The sequence below is a fragment of the Brassica rapa genome, chromosome A09 (assembly GCF_000309985.2).
Source record: "Brassica rapa cultivar Chiifu-401-42 chromosome A09, CAAS_Brap_v3.01, whole genome shotgun sequence".
Classification (NCBI taxonomy): Eukaryota; Viridiplantae; Streptophyta; class Magnoliopsida; order Brassicales; family Brassicaceae; genus Brassica; species Brassica rapa.
In genome coordinates, this window is record NC_024803.2 from 33,915,632 (window position 1) to 33,938,549 (window position 22,918).

General features: G+C 36.8%; 3 protein-coding genes across 3 annotated transcripts; 1 reads left to right on the plus strand and 2 right to left on the minus strand.

Moving 5' to 3' along the window:
- Positions 1–4,209: 4,209 nt before the first annotated feature.
- LOC103841217 (vacuolar-sorting receptor 1) lies at positions 4,210–8,142 on the plus strand. Its single transcript, XM_009117736.3, has 12 exons — positions 4,210–4,592; positions 5,422–6,114; positions 6,198–6,286; positions 6,355–6,424; positions 6,504–6,587; positions 6,682–6,758; positions 6,864–6,945; positions 7,078–7,160; positions 7,259–7,325; positions 7,407–7,535; positions 7,623–7,735; positions 7,814–8,142. Exons 1-12 carry the CDS (start codon positions 4,295–4,297, stop codon positions 7,904–7,906), a joined length of 1,878 nt encoding a protein of 625 aa, XP_009115984.1. The 5' UTR covers positions 4,210–4,294; the 3' UTR covers positions 7,907–8,142.
- On the minus strand, positions 8,010–9,288 carry LOC103841216 (mediator of RNA polymerase II transcription subunit 28). Its single transcript, XM_009117735.3, has 3 exons — positions 9,034–9,288; positions 8,402–8,517; positions 8,010–8,319 (listed from the first exon to the last, which is right to left on the minus strand). Exons 1-3 carry the CDS (start codon positions 9,251–9,253, stop codon positions 8,185–8,187), a joined length of 471 nt encoding a protein of 156 aa, XP_009115983.1. The 5' UTR covers positions 9,254–9,288; the 3' UTR covers positions 8,010–8,184.
- A 275-nt stretch (positions 9,289–9,563) lies between these two features.
- On the minus strand, positions 9,564–12,502 carry LOC103841218 (monodehydroascorbate reductase 1, peroxisomal). The gene is made up of 10 exons (XM_009117737.3): positions 12,246–12,502; positions 11,837–11,908; positions 11,698–11,749; positions 11,511–11,591; positions 11,227–11,345; positions 10,915–11,134; positions 10,708–10,826; positions 10,384–10,509; positions 10,174–10,314; positions 9,564–10,069 (listed from the first exon to the last, which is right to left on the minus strand). The coding sequence occupies exons 1-10, from the start codon at positions 12,294–12,296 to the stop codon at positions 9,746–9,748; spliced, it is 1,305 nt and encodes a 434-aa protein (XP_009115985.1). The 5' UTR covers positions 12,297–12,502; the 3' UTR covers positions 9,564–9,745.
- Positions 12,503–22,918: the final 10,416 nt, after the last annotated feature.

Genomic DNA, 22,918 nt, shown 5'->3' on the forward strand with positions numbered 1-22,918 from the left:
ATTTAAATATTCCCTTTAAATACAGCATTGTCCAGAACTCCATATATTCGTATATATCTGTATGAAAAACGTATCGACAGTAGCAAATTATTCTGTAACATATCGCTGGCCGTAATTAATTAGCCGAAGTGTTTATTGTGAACAATTAACATATGTTTAATTTGTGTTTAATTATACACCATTGAAGAGAAAAAGGTATCAATTAAGATGTATGATTGAATTTAAAGTGATTGAGTTTAAAGATCACTAGTTATGTAGTGATATAAGTACTAATAGAATAATAGTACAAAAGAGAGAAAGATGAAGAAAGGGGACCATGTTTGAGTTCCTAACGTCGACAGGTGAGTGATAGAGCAAGAAGCCTCAAGAGTCAAGACCACACACATATGCGAATGATATGGTTCCATTCAACATAAATCGTTGTACTATTAGACTTTACTATAATGTTTTTGTATCTGGCCGACATTAAACCTTAATTTGCTGGATAATCGTGTATGAACACGGCACATCAAATTTTCATCCAATATTTTTCGTAGCTAACGGCGAGAATATTTATACGAAGGGACGAGCACGTGTCAAACAATGAACAAGAGGAGAAAGAGTAAAACAAGTAATCTGATCTGATGGAACGTGAGAAGATGTAGAACGCGAATTATGTCATGTGGCCACGTTGCTTAGATAATATGGTACAAACGGATATGCTTTATGGATCTTTCCCAAGTCCAAATCAAAAATATGAATAAATTGATCCATGTGTTACGTATTCTAGATAAGCCGTGTACGGACGTTGGAATCAAAAATAGCATATGCCATTGTTTCACTCCACATCCGTTTCTACAACTCTTTGACTTAATCTATTCAATTACACTATTTTCATATTTCTAAACATACTGACATACAATATTCATTTTGTTCTTACTACGGAACTACTAAAATGTTAAAAGCTTTGGCAAATTTAAAACTTCTTCCTACAACTACTAGTCTATAATGTCTAGAGTATTTGTCTATAATGTCTATTGGCTGACTATTGCGTTGTAGAATGCCATATTTCCTATGATGCAATGGTTCATCTTGGCAATCTTAGAATCTACAGGCCCATTAAATTATTTATAACCCAAACTATTAGATATCAACCCGAAATGAGACGTTACAACCCCAATACTTTCTTATGTGAAAATAGAAAATTCTAAGCCTACACCCGTTTTAGTTATAAAATTAATGAATGTCAAAGCATTTTTATAAAGCTTTAATGGTGTGGACTATGTATATCTGAGTTTTACTGAGCTTAATTAAGAGCATAGAATAAGATAGGTTAATATTAGAATTTTTTGCACTCTTTATTTGCAGTCTTCTTTTGATAAACGGGTAGGGAACCATTGGCTTTGCACATGAACACAATGGCGGAAAGGTAAAGTTTTGGTAATGAACATAAACGTCACTGGCCTGCCTAGATGGAGACTGCGGCTTCTGTAACTATGCTGGAACTTAAAGAAGAAATGTCTTAGTAACTGTGGCCAATCTTCTCAAAGATAGTGAGAAAAACAAAAACTTGTCTATCATGTTCTTATTCCTCTTCTTACTTGCTCTAAATATTAGTCAAGTAATTGATATGTTAAGGATCGACTTAGGTTCACTTGTTAGGGTAAACTTTTAAATTCACCTCACCCTTTTAAACCAATTAAAGTGACACATAAATTATTAATTAAAAACATTAAATTAAATAAAAAATTACTACAAAAAATATCAACGCTAATTTTAACGACGCTAACGTTTTCAGCTAAACCCTAATCTTAAATCTTAAATTCTAAACTCCATACCCTAAATTCTAAACTCAAATACAAACCTCTAAACCCAAACCATATATCCTAAACCTTAATCCTATACCCTAAACCCAAATTATATACCCTAAACCCAAAAACTAGACTATAAACCTAAACTTTATATCCTAAACCCAAGTCCTAGACCCTAAACCTAAATCGTAAACCTTAAACCCAAATTATATACCCTAAATCCAAAACCTTAACCATAAATCCAAACAGTAAATCCTAAACCCAAACCGTAAATCTTAAATTCAAAACCTATACCCTAAACCCAAATCCTAGACCCAAAACCCAAACGGTAAACCCTAAACCCAAATCCCAAACTTAGATATTATATGGTTTGCGTTAAGGTTTACGGTTTGGGTTTAGGGTCTAAGACTTGGGTTTAGGATATAGGGTTTAGGTTTATAGTCTATTTTTTGAGTTTAAGGTATATACTTTGGGTTTAGGATCTAGGATTAGGGTTTGGATTTAGGGGTTTGGATTTAGAATTTAGGGTATAGAATTTAGAATTTAAGATTTAGGGTTTAGGGTTTCGCTTACGGCGTAGCTTTTTTATTTTTTTAGCTATTCGTTATTTAATTTAATATTTTTAATGAATAATCTATGTGACACTTTAATTGATTTTTAAGAGTGGGATGAATTTAAAAGTTCACCCTAGGGGGTGAACCTAAGTTTTGTTCATATATTAGTGGGTTCTCTTTTATGACCAGGTACCATGTGCCCCGGTCATGACTAAAGACATATATGGGAACCTTCTAAAGCTCCGAATGGTAATTGTGGTTTAAGCGGTACGGAACAAGCGGTTTAACTGCAGTGCAGTTTTAACAGTTATAAAAACGTATAGATATATGGTATATGTAGAGATTTTTATTACTGTTAACTGCGGTGCGGAGCGGTTCATAACATTCGAAACCTAATTGTGTTTGAGGAATAGAGTGGTGATCCAAGTGGGATCTCTCTTGTTAAAAGAATAAACAAATCAAGCTCTTCTTAAATCGGCCGAGTATTTTCGGAATTTGTTTTACCAGTGGTGTGCTTATTTTTTCTGAAACTATTTTTTTTTTCTCTTTTTTCTTAAAAGTGATGGAGTGGTGTGCTTATTCTGTGAAGTTAAGATGGTTATGTGCAGTGGTTACACATATGTAGAGTTTATTTACAGTGGCAACTATTGGTATTTTGGAACAATGTTGTATCCTGGTTCACAGGAAAAACACAAATAAGACAATGCTAGCTACCCTGCCTATGAACACCATTTTAATTTATTACATGTATCATCTTCTCAATCTCTTGAACTCTAATCGGATAAACAAACAAATATAACATTAGTATTTTACCTAAAAAATGACATTAGTGTAACTTATAGAAAAAGGGCATAAACTTAAAGTTATGCCCTAAAAATATATTTTCTTTTCTTTTGAATACACAGGTTCAGGATCAAACACCATAATCCTCCATACTCGAAACTACAATGTAATATTAGTTTCGTTCCAACGATAATTTGAACTGTGGACTTTTAACACAGTGACCAAAATCTTTTACAGTTGAGATAACAACCTCTGCAATAAATCAATAATATATTTGTTTCATTCTCTTTATCTTAATTATTTTTTCTGGTTCATTTCAAACGTCCTTATTTCACCAAGTTTGTATTTCTTTTACTGTACTGTTAACTACTCCTTCCGTTCCTGAAAGTAAGATTTTCTAAAATTTAATTTTGTTCCATAAAAATAAATTTTCTATATTTTTAAGGTACTTTTGTATACTTTTGGAAAACATTAATTGTGAATATTTTAATTGATTAAATTTTATTGGTGGATAGTTACTGGAAAATGTATTGAAAAATAAATTTTTAAAATTAAATTATAAACATTTATTGTATTTTTAATAAACGTGAGAACTTTAATTTCGAAAACAAAGGGAGTATGTGTTATTCTTCAGATCGTGAAAGATTATGATCAAATAAATATAAACCACAATATTATAATTTGCTTCAGATCTGAAAGTTATTATTACTCATTGGGAAAGTGAATAAGCTAAGTAATGGGTAAGAAATGTAGTTAAATAAAAATGTAGATATGGGTGTATGTACCTCTGAGTGTGTGCCAAAGACTTAATCTTTTTCAGTACAGCTTGGATACTAAAGATCTTAATTACAAATTTACAAGATAACAACAACAACACACGTGTTTCCCGTTTTACTATTCATAACCAATTCTTAAAACTCTTCTTTGTTATCTTCATTTACGGAAACCGACAAAAGAAGAACCATTCTTCCATTAACCCCATCACTTCCTTTTATTAATTAAACATTTCATGTAAATCCAATCCTTAATTTTAAAATTATTAAATAAACCCTCTTCTTCTTCCTTAACTCATAAGCCTCTCTCTCTCTCCTCCTTCAATCACAATCAGAAAAGCATCGTGCTTTTTACGAGATCTTCTCTGTAAAATCTAGGATCTTAGTTATAATCATGAATCAGGAGAAGCTAGGGGTTTTCAGTGTCTCGTTTCTTCTGATCTTGAGTGTTGCGGTGGGAAGATTCGTTGTGGAGAAGAACAACCTCAAAGTCACGTCACCCGATTCGATCAAGGGTATTTACGAATGTGCCATTGGGAACTTCGGAGTTCCTCAGTACGGTGGTACATTGGTGGGAACCGTCGTGTATCCTAAGTCGAATCAGAAAGCGTGTAAAAGCTACAGCGATTTCGATATAACATTCAAGTCTAAGGCTGGTCGCTTACCTACTTTTGTTCTCATCGATCGTGGAGGTTCGGTTTCTTCTTACCTTAATTGGTTGGTTGATCAATTAGGTTTGTAGTACATGGCAAAGATTCAATTCTTGGTTTATAGTATTAGGGATAGGAAAAAGTTTCAATTTTCCCTTATAGTATGTGAAAAATATTCAATTTTTGATTATAGTGTGTGAAAAATATTCTATTTTTGGTTATATATTAGGAAAAGTTTCACATTTTTCCTTATATTTATTGGAAAAGATGCAATTTTTGCTTATAGCGTGTGAAAAATATTATATTTTTGGTTATATACTAGGAAAAGCTTCACATTTTTGCCTTTAGTAATTGGAAAAGATTCAGTTTTTGCTTATAGTATATGGATAAGATTCAGTTTTTTATTATAACATATGGAAAAAATCTATTTTTGGTTATAGACTTATAGTATTTGGAAAATATTCAATTTTTGCTTATAGTATTTGGAAAAAAATCAGTTTTTGCTTATAGTATGTGGAAAATATTCGATTTTTGCTTATAGTATTTGAAAAAAGATTCAGTTTTTGCTTAAAAGATTCAGTTTTTGCTTGTAGTATCTGGAAAAGATTCAGTTTTTGCTTGTAGTATGAAAATATTCCCTTTTTGCTTATAATATTTGAAAAAGATTTCAACTTTTTCTTATAAGCATTTGAAAAAGATTATATTTTTGGTTATAGTATTTGGAAAAGATTCAGTTATTGCTTATAGTACATGAAAAAGATTCATTTTTTCATTATAGTATTTGGAACGGATTCAGTTTTTTTTTTGTTTTAGTATTTTGGGAAAAGATTCAATTTTGGAACTGAATGTGTGTTTCTTACTGTGAACGCAGACTGTTTCTTCACTTTGAAAGCATGGATAGCTCAACAAGCTGGAGCAGCAGCGATTCTTGTAGCCGACAACAAAGCTGAGCCATTGATTACAATGGACACACCCGAAGAAGACAAATCCGATGCAGACTATCTCCAAAACATCACCATCCCTTCTGCTCTCATCGCCAAGTCTCTGGGAGACAGTTTAAAGTCTGCTCTCTCCAAGGGCGACATGGTGAACATGAAGCTAGACTGGACCGAGTCTGTTCCACACCCTGACGAGCGTGTCGAATACGAGCTCTGGACCAACAGCAACGACCAGTGTGGAAAAAAGTGTGATACTCAGATTGAGTTTCTCAAGAACTTCAAAGGAGCAGCTCAGATTCTTGAGAAAGGAGGGCATACTCAGTTCACGCCGCACTACATCACCTGGTACTGCCCTGAGGCTTTTACGCTGAGTAAACAGTGCAAGTCTCAGTGTATCAACCATGGGAGGTACTGTGCGCCTGATCCTGAGCAGGATTTTACTAAAGGGTATGATGGGAAGGATGTTGTGGTTCAGAATCTGCGCCAGGCTTGTGTTTATAGAGTGTTGAATGAGACTGGTAAGCCTTGGGTTTGGTGGGACTATGTGACTGACTTCGCCATCAGGTGTCCGATGAAGGATAAGAAGTACACTAAGGAGTGTGCAGACGAGATTATCAAGTCCCTTGGTGAGTTATATTGCTTCTTGAGATTATGGTCTTTGCTCCTGTGATATTAATTCTGGATTCTCTTTCTGTTATCGTGCATTCAGACATTGATCTCAAGAAGGTGGACAAGTGTATCGGAGACCCTGACGCAGATGTGGAGAACCCTATTCTTAAAGCAGAACAGGAGTCCCAGGTTTGTCTTCTTGTAACCAGTTGGCTCTACTCTTCTCTACTAGATCTCTTGTAATGAGTTTGTTTCAGGTTGGCAAAGGTTCCCGGGGAGATGTGACAATACTTCCAACTCTTGTAGTGAACAACAGACAATACAGAGGTACTGAAGAACAGCTAACTTATCAGTTCCCTTTCTACACTTTTTGTTGCTAACTCAAATATATTTCATGGGCATTTAGGTAAATTGGAGAAAGGGGCAGTGCTGAAAGCTATGTGTTCAGGCTTTCAAGAGTCAACAGAACCAGCTATATGTCTAACTGAAGGTTCCATCTCCGTATCTCATTTCTTTTAACGTTTTGCTGACATTGAGTGATGACATCGTCTTGAGATCAGTTTCTGTTTTTTTTTTTTTTGCAGATTTAAATACTAATGAATGTTTGGAAAACAATGGTGGGTGCTGGCAAGACAAAGCTTCCAACATAACTGCATGCAGGGTATACCGTTTAGCTTTGCTATTTTTATCTCTTTTCCAGTATTTGGTTTTGTTGTTGCTACTTAAGACTGATTACTCTTTGTTTCATCTGAATTTGGCATTTCAGGATACGTATAGGGGAAGATTGTGTGAGTGCCCTACTGTTCAAGGTGTTAAATTTGCTGGTGACGGTTACACTCACTGCAAAGGTATATCAATTTATCTCCCTGTAGCTTGACATATTTTTTTGTGGAACAGGACACAAACTCTGGCATGGCTATTCTATTTCCTGTGTATTGCCTGCTCTCAGTTCTTAACGTTTTTTTTTTCTTTCTTGGCAGCGTCTGGAGCTTTGCATTGTGGTATCAACAATGGAGGATGCTGGAGAGAAACCAGAGGCAGCTACACATACTCAGCTTGCGTAGTAAGTATTTCGTCTTCTTTATCAACGACTAGCTCTTGAAACAATCATCTTCTTGACCTATAGTAAAACTTATTTGGTTCTTGAAATGGATTTTTCAGGATGATCATTCAAGTGATTGCAAGTGCCCGCTTGGGTTCAAGGGCGATGGAGTAAAGAGCTGCGAAGGTACTTGTTTACTAGCATCTATATTCATGCGGTCTGCTTGCATACAGAACTAAACCGTATTCTTTTGATTGAATGTGGTAGATGTGAACGAGTGCAAAGAGAAAACGGTTTGCCAGTGCGCAGACTGTAAATGTAAAAACACATGGGGAAGTTATGAATGCAGCTGCAAGAATGGTTTGCTCTACATGCGTGAACACGACACTTGCATAGGTTAACAAAAGAGAGATCTTCCTTCTGTCTTAAACCCATACTTAATGAAGAGTCATTAATCAAGCTTTGATGCTTTTGAATGTGCAGGTTCAAGCAAAGTTGGAACTACAAAGCTCAGCTGGAGCTTCTTGTGGGTTCTTATAATCGGAGTGGGTGTTGCAGGTCTTGCCGGATATGCCGTCTACAAATACAGGATCAGGGTATGTGTCTCTCGTTATCTTAATGTACACACATGAAGATCTTGGCATCTAGATTAACAAAAGAAACTCCTTGTGCAGAGTTACATGGATGCGGAGATAAGAGGCATCATGGCACAGTACATGCCTTTGGAGAGCCAACCCACCCCAAGTGGTCCTCATATGGATATATGAGGTGAAGTTGTCAACACAAACCAAGAGAGACTCTCTTTCCACGGGAAGCTTCTTCTGTGTTTCCATGTAAATGAATCTAATAGACTTCAGAGAAGGAACAAAAAATAATAATTTAAGTGTATCTGCACTTTTTGTAAGGGATGTGGATTACAGATGGAATCACTCATTGTCTGCATTACTCTTGCAATGTAAAATAAGACATAAATGGATGAATAAATGAGTAGGAGAGTTGCATCTATATACTACTGAAACAAATTAACATTGCTTTGATGTGTTAATTATACTTTCTCAAGCTCCACTCTGTGTTTCTCAATCTGTTCTTTCACTAGCTTCTGTGATTCTTGGATAAGCCTCGAGTGTTTCTTTATAAGCTCCTCTTTGGTCTTGAGCTCTTCCTCCATGACTGAAATCTCCTGTTAAGAAGAACAGACCAGAAACTGATGAGACAAATGTGTTTGGAGATTCTCACACATTGGTGAAGCCTTGGAAACTAACCTTCCTAAGACTTTCAGCTCTTGTGGGGGCGTGATTTTCTCGCTTCAATCCCATGAAATAAAGCTGAAGCTTTTTAGCAGCTTCCATGAAATCTCTGGCGTGACGTTCAACATCAACTGCAACGAGAGGAAATAAAAGACATTAGCTTATAAAAGATATCATGATTAATCAACAGGCAAGCTAGAATATTGAAAATGCTTCAGGTTATGGTCTATTAAGTAGAGATCATAAGTCAAGCAAGTGAACTAAAATGATATTCTCTAGCCGAAAGAAATAGACAACTTTCACCAGACAAGAAGCCCTTGCCTTTCTTACACTCGAGAAAACTCTGAACTAACAATAGTTACAATAATAGTATTCAATAGTACAGACCAAACCAAGAAGAAAGAAACAGACAACTTCCAAACTATCAATCACCAGACAAGATGCACTTGCCTTTTAACTTACAAGAAGACATCAAACTAACAGCCAAACATCACTAACCAAACCCTCGAAGGTAAAGTGGGATTGATTTGCTTAATCAAGTCAATTCTTATCCTACAACTTGAATTACTTCTCAAAGGCTGTGACTTTAAGAATCATGAAGGGAGATGGTTTAGAAACAAGATCGAGAGACAAGAGAAGGGACTGACTTTGATGAGAAGGATGAGGAGAGCGGTCGATAGCTTGAAGCTCTCTAGCTGGCAAGCATGGGAGCAGTGCTGCTTCCAAAGCCGTGACGCAAGCCATTATGTCCTCAATCTCGTGGTTCTGGTTGTTCGTTGGCGTCTCCGGTGATGTGATTCCCGGAGGACGGTCAGACGGCGACGGGGAAGGTTCAGAAGACGGCGGCGGTTGTGGCTGATAATCCATTGCTCTCTCTCTCTCTGGTCAATTGCCCTTGTTGGTTTTAGTGAAGTGAATCCTGGAAAGTGTGTTTCTCAAGTGGGCTTTTATTGGGCCGAGTTCTCACATTCTCAATTGTTCGGACAAAAGTTCAGTTGTTCAACAATCTCGCTTCGACAAAAGCTCAATCACTTGAGTTTGTCCCAGATCCTCAATGCGCACACTTTCCGTTTCGTGAATTCATTCTTGTGTTAAATAGAGTTTTTGCACAAACAAGCTTATGCATCACACCTCTCATTACATGCTGTAATTGATAGACGGTTTGGCTAATCCCATGTGCCACAGTCAATATAAAATCGCATTATCTAGTTTGATGAATAGCGTTTACAAGTATCCAATCAGGTTTCATTCAAACACCCAACTTATTTCAGCATATGTACGTGCAAGCACATTGCTTAACATAATCTTTTATTGTAATAGAATAGAAAAAAAGTTTAAACTCTCCCATCTTTCTTCTCCTCAGATCTTAGCAGCAAATGAGATGCCTTGTTTGGTAAGATCCTCGAGGCTCTCTGCAGCAGGTCTAGCTTTGGCCACTTTCGCCAAGGCTTTGTTCTCGTCACCACTACCTCCTTCCATGAATGCTCCAACCACTTTACCATCTTGAACCCAATACGCTCCAAATCTTGGTTTCGGGTTTGATGGATTGCTGTCTCCAAACAAGACAGAGTCTCCTACGTTGTCTCCATAGAACTGCCATGAGAGATCAAACGAGCGGGAGTAGAAGAATGGGAGGTAGTCGTATTCCTCCACCGCTCCGCCTCCCTCAGCCGCTTTGATCGCCTGAAACAATGTATCACATATATGAGGATGTTATAAACGAGCTCTTCAGATATAAATGTAGCGTTTGAAACAGTATCAGGCTTATTGTATTCACATCATTTTACCTTAACAGCTTGCTCTGCGGATTTGCGAGAATGGTCAACATGCTCGACCCTTCTCATGTCTCCATACATTTTCAAGGGGAAAGTGGCAACGTCACCAACAGCGTAAACATCAGGAACACTTGTTTTGAAGAATGCATCGGTCTGTGAAAAAGATTCAAATCAGAATGGTACGGGAGAAAAAGAAGAGACGCCCGCAAAGCAGATAAATACCTTGATTCCACCTTTGTCTTCTTCGACCTGTCCCTTGAATAAGGCTGTTAATGGTTTTGCACCAACTCCAACTATCACAATGTCGGCTTCTAGCGACCTTCCATCCTTGAGTTGTACTTCATTCACCTGGAGGAGAAGAACAAGTGAGACATTTGCACCGAGACAATTTGGAGAAACTAATTAATTTAATGAACCAACATGCGTTTATAAAATGATTGGTTTCACTATCTTAAAACCAAAATATTTCAGAACCAAAGTCGCTTTTAGATTATACGAAACCAACAAAATTGAAACTGAAGTGTTTAATTTGATTTTGTGGTTTACCTCTCCATTTGGATGTGCTGTGAACCCAGATGCCACAGTTCCTTTAATGATCTTCACTCCCTTGTTTGTATAGTAAGTCTCATAGAACGCAGCAATGTCGGCGGTGAAAAGCCTAGGCACTGCAGGAACGATTTTTCAGTCATGTGCAACTAAGCAGTACATATGTATATGAATAACTGAATTGCGAAAATATAGGAGTCAACTTACTGCACCAGGGTTCAGGGAAAACCATAGTGACATCAAAATTGTTGATCCTTAAAGCTGCACTAAGCTCAAGACCAATGTAGCCTCCACCAACAACCACAGCCTTTCCACCTTTCTTTGCTTGAATAGCTTCAACCACTTTGTCTGCATCATCAATCTCCCTCAGATAGAGGATATTCTTAGAGTCAGCACCTTTCACACCAAAATCAGTCAATCTCAGAACCTGCAAGTAAATGAAAAGAGAGTTACTTTCTACTCATCAGATATATAAAAGAAGCTTGCCGACGCGAGAAATGAAAGGATGACGGTGTTTACAGTAGAGCCAGTTGCAATTATGAGAGTCTCATATTTGAAGACATCCCCAGCTGCACTGACAAGACTCTTGGCAGCGAGATCTGCTTTCACTATCTCCGTGCTTAGTATCAACTCAATCCCTGCAAACACAAAGAACAATGGAAATGTAGCACGATTTAGCTCCACTATCACAATCACTTTGGCAGAGAAGTGTAACATCGATGGGATCATAACCAGTGGGACTAGGTGGATGAGGCAGGACATTGATAGTGGTGAGATGCAGTCAGAGAGAAAGAGTTGATTACCTTTCTGTTTGTATGATTCAGGAAGCAGTTTTTCTCCACCACTACCAACACAGCAATGGAAACCTGGGAGTCTAGCCGCCCCTGCAACAAAAAGAAGATTATAAGCCGCTCTGGAAACACAAACTTGAAGTTTCAAAACTAATAACATTAGTTAGCAAAGTAAACACGAGAACATTGATTGTCTTACCTTCAGGAAACAAATAGCCCTTGCTAAGAGCAGGACGTTCATAAGGAGCCACCTAACAGCAATACACAGTCAGTACATAAGGATCATAGTTTACAAGACACACCGCATCATCATAATAATAAGGTTTCCAAAGCTTTACCGCCTCTTTGGAGATAACTGCCAATTCCCCTGGTTTAACTCCTTGACTAGCAAACTCCTTAGCTGCGTATCCCTTAAAAAAAACAACAAAAATTCAAGATCCGAGTGCAATTGGAACTATCTTGATTTACAGTAGACCATCATGTACTACTACGATTAATCTGAGCTCGAACCAAATTTCACGCGATTTTTCGATTTCAAAATCAAGTTGCGATAGTAATGTTATCTCAACGATCGAATCGAATCGAATCAGTCAGTGATTGCCAGATTCAAACTCACGATTCAAAACAGCTACGAGTGAATTGTGGTATTTTGCGAAACAGATCGGAACAAGCTCTTCGGAATTCTAAACTACTGGATAAGAAAACGAAACTACGTGATATTTTTACGAGGGAGAGAAGAAAACTCACGGCTGAGACGCCGCCGCCGAGGATGATGTACTTGAAGCTCTTCTCCGCCATTTTTTATCCGATCGATCTTCAGAAAGTTGTTGTTATCTTGTGGCTGAAGTTGGTTTGTGTGAAAATGCTGGGCTAATATTTGAGGCGAGTCTAATTGGCTACTAACTTAACTAAACCTCGGCCGTTGATTGGAAGATGAGGACCAAACCCGTACACGTGGCAAGATAATCGCCCTTGGATTATTCATCGTCGTGAATCTGGAAAGGAAATAAAATAATTAGGGGATTATTATGGATTAGCTTCTTTTTATTTATTTAAGTCAGAAATAGTTGGTGGGATTGGAAAAGTCACAAATGTGCCACGTTGCTGGATAAGTCGTGAGCTAAGTATGATGGGTTTGAGGCTTATTGGGCTGCTTTTTTGGACCATTAAGACCCATAATAGTGCAATTGTGATGATGACTCATGATAATTATCTAACAAGCCTCACATTTACACACAAGTACATGCCTAAAATAGCATGATTTATACCAGGGTTCATATTTCTTATATAAAGTTTACAAAAGTAGTGTATAACATGTAAACGTAAAAACAGAGTTTTTTACATGTTTTAGAATGTTTGTTAGTATTGCGATCAATCACCATCGAGTTCTTGCTTTTTGATGAACTAAAATTGGCCCCCTAATACTATAGGTGAAATAAACAATAGGACTTGTGAAGACTATAAATGATTGGAACTATAAGAGGATTATCTAGTTATATATATATAAATAAATTGTAACCAATTATTTGTGTATAGGTTTTTTATTACACGGTTCATAAATAATGCAATTTTCCGAAGAATCTAAATATATATCTCCCATTCAAAAACAGTAGGTACAATAACCCATATTCGATTTTATTTTTTTCTTTGTAGTATTATTCTTTTATTTTTTTCTGAATTCAAAATACATAATTGAGAAATCTAATAAATAAACGGAAGCAAAATTTGGTGAGTGGATTATAGATGCATACGAAGACAAAAACGCCAAGCAAGCCTTTTATGGGGGGTGTGGCCTGTCGACACAAACACGTGAAACCAATACTGGCTGCCTTATTCTCTAACTTGTTCCCTTCTAAAAATTCTTTTTATTTTACCAAAACTAATTTGATTTTTCCTCTATTATTTTGTTCGTATCATCTTCCTAGGATCCTCATCTCTGAGATCTTATAGCTCCCATTGATATTGTTTAGTTTAATAGTCATCCAAAATATAAATAAAACTCGAATCATTTGTTCTTCTGCACCGTTGTTTTCGCTCGCCGTCCACGCAATAATTATCAACATCCATACGTAAATTACACTATTCTTTTATTTTAGTAGTCGTGATTCTAAGCTAAATTCCATGCTAATCTTCGGAACATGTAAATTAGTCCGTTTAAACGTCTACAATAACAGGAAAATAAAACGTCTACAATAGCAGGAAGAGGATTTTAATCATAGTCGTCCACTAACCACATCATGAAATCATTAGACCATTTTACCATAAGTTATAAGGAAACTATATAGTGAAATGTTTAATTTGCAGTGAAACAAATAACATATAACGATTAGAGCTGGCAAAATGGAGTAAAGCTTCGAAAATTATTATATTTAAAGATCCTGGTCAACTTTTCTCTAGATATAATTAAGAATGTGTGCGGTTTCTCGTGGTTAATTTGATCTAGAATTCTAGATGCTTGTTTTTCATTAGCTATATTAGGCATATTTAGGCATGTTTATGTGAGTTTTGAATAAGATATATGTATGTGAGCTTATACATCTTTAATTATTTACTAGTGAGTGAATCCAGTTGTGAGAACAGGATGAATCCTTCTAAAGCATTTTTTAGATCTCGCACTTATTGCTCTTTGAAAATTTCAAGTCACAGCTAGAGACTTTTACCTAGTTAGACCGCATGAAGTGGTTACGTTAACCTTAGATGCATACATCCTTTTGGCTATTTATATACTCGAACATCCATACGATATATCTTATCAGCAGATAGAGTTCGAAGTTATTTCATATCACACTTTATTTTCTTCTAAATGCGGTCACCCTTATTTGTAAAATCTGACATAACATTTGTCTATATTGTTATCTCCACTTTCCCTGCAAGCTAAGAGCAGCATTAACCCCAGCTCTTAGAGCATGATTATTGGGGGTCCTTGGTCTTGGGTCCTTAGTACACATATATTTGTATGTATATATTATATATGCGTATATATTTGCGGGCTAAGGACTTTACGGAAACCCAAACCAAAAGTTCCTTAATTAAGGAACTATCGGTTTGGGTTTCCGTAAAGTCCTTAGCCCGCAAATATATACGCATATATAATATATACATACAAATATATGTGTACTAAGGACCCAAGACCAAGGACCCCCAATAATCATGCTCTTAGCTTGGTTCTTAAGAGGTGGGTCCCACAGTTTTGATAAAAACCACCTCTTAATGCTCTTCTGCAAGAGGTGCCTCTTACTTAGTTTTGGCACTGTTCGCGTATCCTACTGACACGTGGTGACCCGCAATTGGTTAATTTTTTTTTTAGAAAAAAAAGTTTAAAAAAATATTTAAAAATTTTTTTAAAAAAAAAAAATTTCGCCTAAGAACCCGTGAAGGGTTAATGCTGCTCTAACATGATTTTGTTTAGCTTTTACTAACTCTTTACCACGCTTCCATTTATAAGTTAATTAGTTTTTGTGGACAATATAAGTTAATTAGTTTATCATATATATAATTATATAATTTATAGTATTAGTCTATTAGATATATCTTTCATATTGGATTGATCCCAAAACATTAGGTGTATAGCTATGCAAGATTAAGGATGGTAGATTTGAAACTTGTTTCCTTTCCATATACATAATCTAGTTCCGTTCCATCAAATCCTTTTCTTGAAAAGATGCAAACACTAAAAGAAACCATTTAAAAGAAGCAGGCTCATAACTATTTCTATAGGCGCGTGCATGTGTTTTGCTTCTATAATAATAATGTTTTGATGTAATGGTTAGATTACTTGGTTAAGTAACTAATTTGTGTTAGTTAAGTATAATTTTGGGAATAAAAAAGCAAGAGGGAAGAGATTAAAGGCGCAGAAAGAGGAATCCTAGGTTCAAGGGTTGTCAAAGGGGCTATGAGGTCTATTAGTATATGATTACTCCATGTTCCAACTATGATTTAGGCTTTTTGCTATATACAAAAATACAGTGTTATATTAATCAGATCATAGATTATAGCATTACAAACTATGATAAATATTATAGATTTTTTTGTAAGTTTTTTTTCTATCTATTCGCATAATTTTGTGTTTTTGAAAATTTGACATTGAGATTTTTTGGTATAGAATCATCAATCAATGAACCTTAGTTAAACCACTATAGATGAATTTCACAGAAAATTAATTTATTTGTTGGCAAATGGTGTTAAAGTTTCAATAGTATAACTTTCAAAATATTTAACCTCCTTTTCCATCTCCATTTAACGAGATCCGAAGAAATATTATGACCCGTTGACTCACCATTCTATGTAAGAGATAAGAAGATATACGATGAAGATCTCACATTAACTTCTCAATATTATAGTTCCTCTGTTTTAGGAATGTTGTTAATATCTTCCCTAGAGTCTGTGGTGTATATATTGCTCCTCTTGTACATTGTTAATAATAAGTTTAATACATTTCTTACATGGTATCAGAGCAATATCGATTACCCTAAAATTTTTTTCTCAGCCGCCATCTCTTCTTCTTCTTCCTCCCTTCAACCTCGATCTATCCCACCACACTCACCATGGCAACACCAGCTGAGATACTCGACACAACAAAAACCCTGTTCAACATCAACATGGTTAATGTTAACAAGCTCACCTCCACAAACTACATGACCTGGAGCATTCAGATCCACGCGTTGCTTGACGGCTACGATCTTGCAGGCTACATCGATGGCACAAACCCGGCGCCTGCTCAAACGATCACCGTCAACGATGAATCAGAAGTCAACCCTGACTATACCAAATGGCGTCGTCAGGACCGTCTCATTTACAGTGGCTTGCTTGGCACTCTATCTCCCTCCATCCAGTCGCTTGTCACCAACACAAAAACGTCTCAAGAGATGTGGAAGTCCTTAAGCGCGACATACGCCACCCCAAGCAGAGGCCACATACAACAACTTCGTCTGCAACTCAAACAATACACCAAGGGAGACAAAAACATTGATGACTACATGAGAGGCCTAACATCTCGCTTCGATCAGCTTGCACTCCTCGGGAAACCGTTGGATCAAGAAGACAAAGTCGAGTACATCATTGATGGTCTTCCCGAAGACTATAAGTCTGTTGCAGAACAAATAGAAGGTCGAGATATCTCACCTTCAATCATCGAGATCCATGAGAAACTCATCAACCGAGAAGCAAAACTCCTTGCAGTCTCCACTCCAGCCTCCAACGCAATTCCCATGACGGCGAACATGGCTACTTCTCGACCTAAGCAACAGAACTATCAGAACCGAGGCAACAACTCCAACTGGCACAACAACTCTAAGTCGTCTCCCCACAACACACAGAAACAAGAATACAAGACGACCAAGGGCTATCAAGGGCGCTGTCAGATCTGCAGTGTCTTCGGACATAGCGCCAGGAGATGTCCTCAGATGTTCCAGCAGACCACCAATGTCAGCTCATCACCGTTTCGCCCCTGGCAACCGAGAGCTAATGTTGCTATGGCAGGCCAATATCCATCTCAGGCGTGGCTTATGGACTCTGGTGCAACCCATCACCTCACCAGCGACCTCCACAACATGTCTATCCAACAACCCTATACTGGCGATGACTCGGTTATGATTGGTGATGGCTCTGGCCTTCCCATCACTCACACTGGTTCTATCTCTATGCCTTCACCTACACGCAACTTACTCTTAAATAATGTTCTATGTGTTCCGAACATTCAAAAGAACCTTATCTCCGTATATCGCTTGTGTAATGCTAATAAGGTTTCTGTGGAATTTTTTCCTGCATGCTTTCAGGTGAAGGATCTCAGTTCGGGGGTCCCGTTAATCCAAGGCAAGACCAAGGATGAGCTGTATGAGTGGCCAGCCCAACCTACTACCCTTCAAGCCTTCTTTGCTTCCTCCAAACCAAAAACTACTTTGTCTGATTGGCATTTCCGCCTAGGACATCCTGCTGCTTCTATCCTCAAAAATGTTGTTTCAAATTTTTCTTTACCTTGCACCCAATCTGTATCCCAAAACACTTTGTGTCCAGATTGTTCTATCAGTAAATCTCATAAATTACCTTTTCACCAAAACACTATCATCTCATCTCGCCCTCTCTAATATATATACACTGATTTGTGGAGCTCACCCATAGTCTCTGTTGACAACTACAAGTACTACTTGGTGCTAGTTGATCACTTCAGCCGCTACACATGGCTTTATCCTCTCAAATTGAAATCACAAGTCAAAGAGACATTTCGCGTCTTCAAAGCACTTGTAGAGAACCAATTCTCGACAAAAATAGGGACTCTATACTCTGATAATGGAGGTGAGTTCCTGGCTCTTCGACAACTCCTAGCAGAAGCTGGCATATCCCATCTCACATCACCTCCGCACACACCAGAACACAACGGAATTTCCGAACGGAAACACAGACATGTAGTAGAGACAGGCCTAACTCTACTTACTCATGCCTCCATGCCGAAAAAATACTGGACATATGCCTTCTCAACCGCCACCTATCTCATCAATCGCCTCCCTACACCAGTACTGGACATGGACACACCGCTACATAAGCTCTTTGGAACCCAACCAAACTATACCAAGACAAGGGTTTACGGCTGTCTCTGCTTTCCCTGGCTCAGACCCTACACCAACAACAAACTAGAAGACAGATCAACCCCATGCGTATTCATTGGCTACTCTTCCAGCCAAAGCGCCTACTTATGTCTTCAAGTCAACACCGGCCGCATCTACGTCTCGCGACATGTTAAGTTTGATGAGACAACCTTCCCGTTCACCAAACTTCCCACACCACCCCTCACTCCTCAACCACCCGAAAACCCACAAAGCCATCAATCACCACCTTTCACAACAGTTCCCTTACCTGAACCACCACTCGTACAGCAAACGGGAACCTCGAGCTCCGTCCCTCACTTGTCAGATCAGGTAAACTCTACAACTCCTTCTATTGGTGTTACTAATAGTGATCATGTGAGTGCAGTGATACCTACATGCTCTGCCTCACACCATGAAGAGAGCGCTTCTACCTCCACAGAATCGCAATCTCGCGACCAACACACGCACTCTTCACCCTCGCATTCTGCTCAAGAAGCAAATCAACAGAGGTCCTCCTCAACGTCAACCTCCTCGTCCTCATCTCAACCGCCACCACCACCTCCTCCCGCTGCTGAAAATCGTCACTCTATGGTGACAAGACGAAAGAATCAGATTGCTAAACCAAATCCCAAGTATAACTACTCTGCGGTGTTAAGCTCTTCACGCCTTGCTGAACCAAATACGGTTGCTCAAGCACTCAAAGACAAGGTATGGAGAGGATCCATGTCTACTGAGATTGATGCATTTGCTCGAAATGGAACCTATAGCCTGGTGCCCCGACAACCTCATCAAAACGTTGTAGGCTGCCGATGGCTCTACAAAAATAAATATAATGCTGATGGCTCTCATCGGAACAGCAAGTCTCGCTTGGTCGCTAAGGGTTACAATCAGGAGTTCGGACGAGACTACATTGAAACCTTTAGCCCAGTAGTGAAGTCTACCACCTTGCGACTTGTGCTTGACATTGCCGTGAGCAACTCGTGGCCTATTAAGCAGTTGGATGTCAACAATGCGTTCTTACAAGGCACACTAACTGAAGAAGTCTATATGGATCAACCACCGGGGTTCGTCGACGCAGACAAACCTGATCATGTGTGCCGCTTACACAAGGCAGTCTATGGCCTTAAACAGGCTCCAAGGGCGTGGTACATTGAACTTCGAACGTTTCTTCTCAGCCTTGGCTTTCAGAACTCCCTCTCCGACACATCACTCTTCACACTCCAGAACGGTTCTCATCACATTTACCTTCTTGTTTATGTCGATGACATCGTGGTCACTGGCAACACGGTGTCTGGAATTGAACGCATTCTCAACCTACTTGCAGAGAGGTTCTCAGTGAAAGATGCTGAGGATCTGAATTATTTCCTTGGCATTGAGGCTCACCGAACTAAAACAGGACTCCATCTCTGCCAGCGGAAATACATACTCGATCTTCTTCACAAATACGACATGACCAATGCCAAACCGGTAACCACTCCAATGGCCTCCTCTCCTAAGCTACAACTCAACTCTGGCGTTTCTTTATCTGATCCAACAAAGTATCGTCGCCTAATAGGAAGTCTCCAATACCTTCAGTTCACACGGCTTGATATTGCTTTCGCAGTGAACAAACTGTCACAGTTCATGCATCTCCCTACTGAAGATCACTGGCAAGCTGCGAAGAGAATACTCAGGTACCTTGCTGGAACTCCAAGCCATGGTATTTTCTTCTCTGCATCGAACAAACTTGTGCTTCAAGGTTACTCTGATGCGGACTGGGGCGGTGACTCCGACGACTATGTATCCACCAACTCATATGTCGTCTATCTGGGAAAGCATCCGGTTTCCTGGTCTTCTAAAAAGCAAAATGGAGTTGCAAGGTCCTCTACAGAGGCCGAGTACAGGGCCGTTGCCAATGCAGCATCAGAAATCAACTGGATATGCAATGTCCTGTCCGAACTTGGCATCTCCTTACCGACTGCTCCTGTTATTTTCTGTGACAATGTAGGTGCCACGTTCTTGTGTGCCAACCCGGTCTTTCACTCCCGCATGAAACACATTGCTCTCGACTATCATTTTGTCAGAAACCAGGTTCAACGTGGTGCTCTTGCAGTAGCTCATGTTAACACACGCGATCAACTAGCAGACGCACTGACGAAACCACTCTCTCGAGCACGCTACTTGGAACTCAGAAACAAGCTGGGAGTGTGTTCCCCCACTCCATCTTGAGGGGGAATGTAAGAGATAAGAAGATATACGATGAAGATCTCACATTAACTTCTCAATATTATAGTTCCTCTGTTTTAGGAATGTTGTTAATATCTTCCCTAGAGTCTGTGGTGTATATATTGCTCCTCTTGTACATTGTTAATAATAAGTTTAATACATTTCTTACATTCTACACAGTCAACCCCCGTAAATATGTTACATCTAAAATAATGAGCCAAATTATTACGACGTACGATACTTTCTTGATACATCTTTATTTGTTATTATTTTTTTTGGATAAATGTAAATTTTATTCTAAGATTTTCAATTTTTACAGAAGTTACAAAAAGAACTGGTAACAGATAAGACCGAAAAACTAAACAACACGAGAAAAGAAGAAAAGGCAACACCGGATACATCTTTATTTATATACAAACTAGGTGTTTTGTCTGCGATGCGGGTTAAAATATTTTCATAAATTTTTGAAAAGTTCTTTGTACACTATATTCATTATACTAAAATAAATCTAAAAATAACTCAATATTCTATTTTTAATTATATAATTTATGTTTTCTAACTTTTTCATAAAAGACTTTTTCAGATAACAATACAATATATATATAGAAATTATTTTTTTTTAACTATATTTTTAGATTTTAGATAATTCAATATTCTATTTTTAACTATATAATTAAGAATTTGATTTGATTAATATTTAGTTATATAATTATGTTTTTAGGTTTTCACTAAATTTTTTTTTCACATAACAATACAATATATATAGAAATTATCTCTTATTTAAATTATATTTTCAGATTTTGGATAATTCTTACTATTATTAATTTTAATCAATTATCTAATCAAATAAATTAAAATTTCGTTTTTATTTTTTAATTGATTTATGCATTTTATTTATTAAGGGTATAAACGATATTAACCGCTCTAACTTTTAACGTAAGAGCTCCGTTGCAAAAATTTACTTCGCAAATAATAGTATAGATTTACGTATACTGCATTTTTATAAGTTATAACCCTTTACATTATAATTCACTCTGCAAAGTACGTATATACATAACAGTTCTAAATATCCTGCCTTTTGTATTTCATTAATATATAACTATATAGATAATTTATAAATATGCGCATTGTATAAGAAATAAGTACTTAACTCGAAATCTGAATTTAGCATATATAAATATAAAGTTTTTAGAGATAAACACTCGTGGAAATTTTAATTTTACCACAAATTTAATACTATTTTTTTAATTTACTATTAATAAATGACTATTTTTACAAATATTCTAAATTTATGATAAAATAACACTAAATTATTTTTTTAAATATTTATAGATCACATTTATATACTCAGCCCTTACTTTAACCCTTTAATACTAAACAGTAAACAATAATCTTTAAAATGTAAACCTAAATATTAGTCTATTTTTTAATTGATGGTATTTTTGAAATATGGTACTTAACTTGTTGTAGTTCTAAAGATTTTTTTAAATAGTCAAATCATAAACTGGAAAAACACACAACAAGAAAAGGAAAATTTTAGTTAACCCTCGAGTGAGAATGCAGTCATATTATTCTTCTATTTACACGCGAGTCACCCTATCTGGTTTTTTGAGCAAAAAAAAACGTAATTCTTGTTTCTTTACATATTTTTGTCTGCTTAGCATATCTTTCGTTAATCATTAATGTTTCCTTTGTTAGTATACAGACGTAACTCTTAATTGTATGTTCGGTACTTTTATCTACTGTTTGAACTTTGAAGTCATATTGTGAATTTGAAAAACAAATAAAACTGGGGTTTTCTAGAAATAAAATATATTCAAAATAGAAAATAGAGAAAACGTTTTTTTTTTCTTTGAACTGAGACCATGATTAACCCATATTCTTAAGTTAGAGTTATTAGCTTCGGATAAAAATCGTTTTTTAACTTTTAACTAAGAAAAACTAAGAATCGTTTCTTAAATAAAAGATATAAGGGCATGATTAACATCGGTCTCTTAGCCGAGATTCTTAACTTATGATTTTTCATTTTTTGGTTTTTATTTTTTTACACTTTTCAGTTAAGAGACGGTTCTTATATCTTTTATTTAAGAGACGATTTTTAATTTTTCTTAATTAAAATTTAAGAAAAACTATAACCATTTTTTAGTCGAAACTAAAAACTTCAGTTAATAGATTGGGGTTAAATGATGATCTAAGAGTCAGTTTTTAGCTAAAAATATATATAAAAAGTGTCAAATCTAAATTAAGAACCCGGTTAATGGGACTCTAAAAGTTGTCGCAAAGAATTTTTGAAATAAACTGCGCACTGAGTGGTACCTATCTTGTTCTGACAGTATTGTTCCAAGGTCACAAATATTATTTTTAAGTGCTATTTATAATTTCTGACCAATCTTACCAAACAATTGTTCGCAGTAAACTGAGACATACGAGGGAAGAGATTAGTTACTTTTCATCGACACAATGTTTTCTTAATTATTTAAATGAAATTTCAAAAACATTTAAATATCACGTCGATATAAGTACAAAAAAAAAATCACATTACTAAGTATTCTACAAATCACATAAAAATTCCAAGATGGGTGCTAAGCCTTGGATAATTTTGTGTTATTGTTATTTTATTACTAATTTTGTAGG

Excerpts from the sequence above, each read along its gene's own strand:
- LOC103841218 (XM_009117737.3), bottom strand. The coding sequence starts at position 12,296 with ATGGCGGAGAAGAGCTTCAAGTACATCATCCTCGGCGGCGGCGTCTCA. Across the intron at positions 11,909-12,245 it reads TCGGCGGCGGCGTCTCAGCC|GGATACGCAGCTAAGGAGTT; the intron begins GTGAGTTTTCTT and ends GTTTTTTTTAAG. Across the intron at positions 10,510-10,707 it reads CAGCACATCCAAATGGAGAG|GTGAATGAAGTACAACTCAA; the intron begins GTAAACCACAAA and ends CTTCTCCTCCAG.
- LOC103841217 (XM_009117736.3), top strand. The coding sequence starts at position 4,295 with ATGAATCAGGAGAAGCTAGGGGTTTTCAGTGTCTCGTTTCTTCTGATC. Across the intron at positions 7,161-7,258 it reads ACACATACTCAGCTTGCGTA|GATGATCATTCAAGTGATTG; the intron begins GTAAGTATTTCG and ends TGGATTTTTCAG. Across the intron at positions 7,736-7,813 it reads TCTACAAATACAGGATCAGG|AGTTACATGGATGCGGAGAT; the intron begins GTATGTGTCTCT and ends CTCCTTGTGCAG.
- LOC103841216 (XM_009117735.3), bottom strand. The coding sequence starts at position 9,253 with ATGGATTATCAGCCACAACCGCCGCCGTCTTCTGAACCTTCCCCGTCG. Across the intron at positions 8,518-9,033 it reads TCCTCATCCTTCTCATCAAA|TTGATGTTGAACGTCACGCC; the intron begins GTCAGTCCCTTC and ends CTCTCGTTGCAG. Across the intron at positions 8,320-8,401 it reads GAGCTGAAAGTCTTAGGAAG|GAGATTTCAGTCATGGAGGA; the intron begins GTTAGTTTCCAA and ends TCTTCTTAACAG.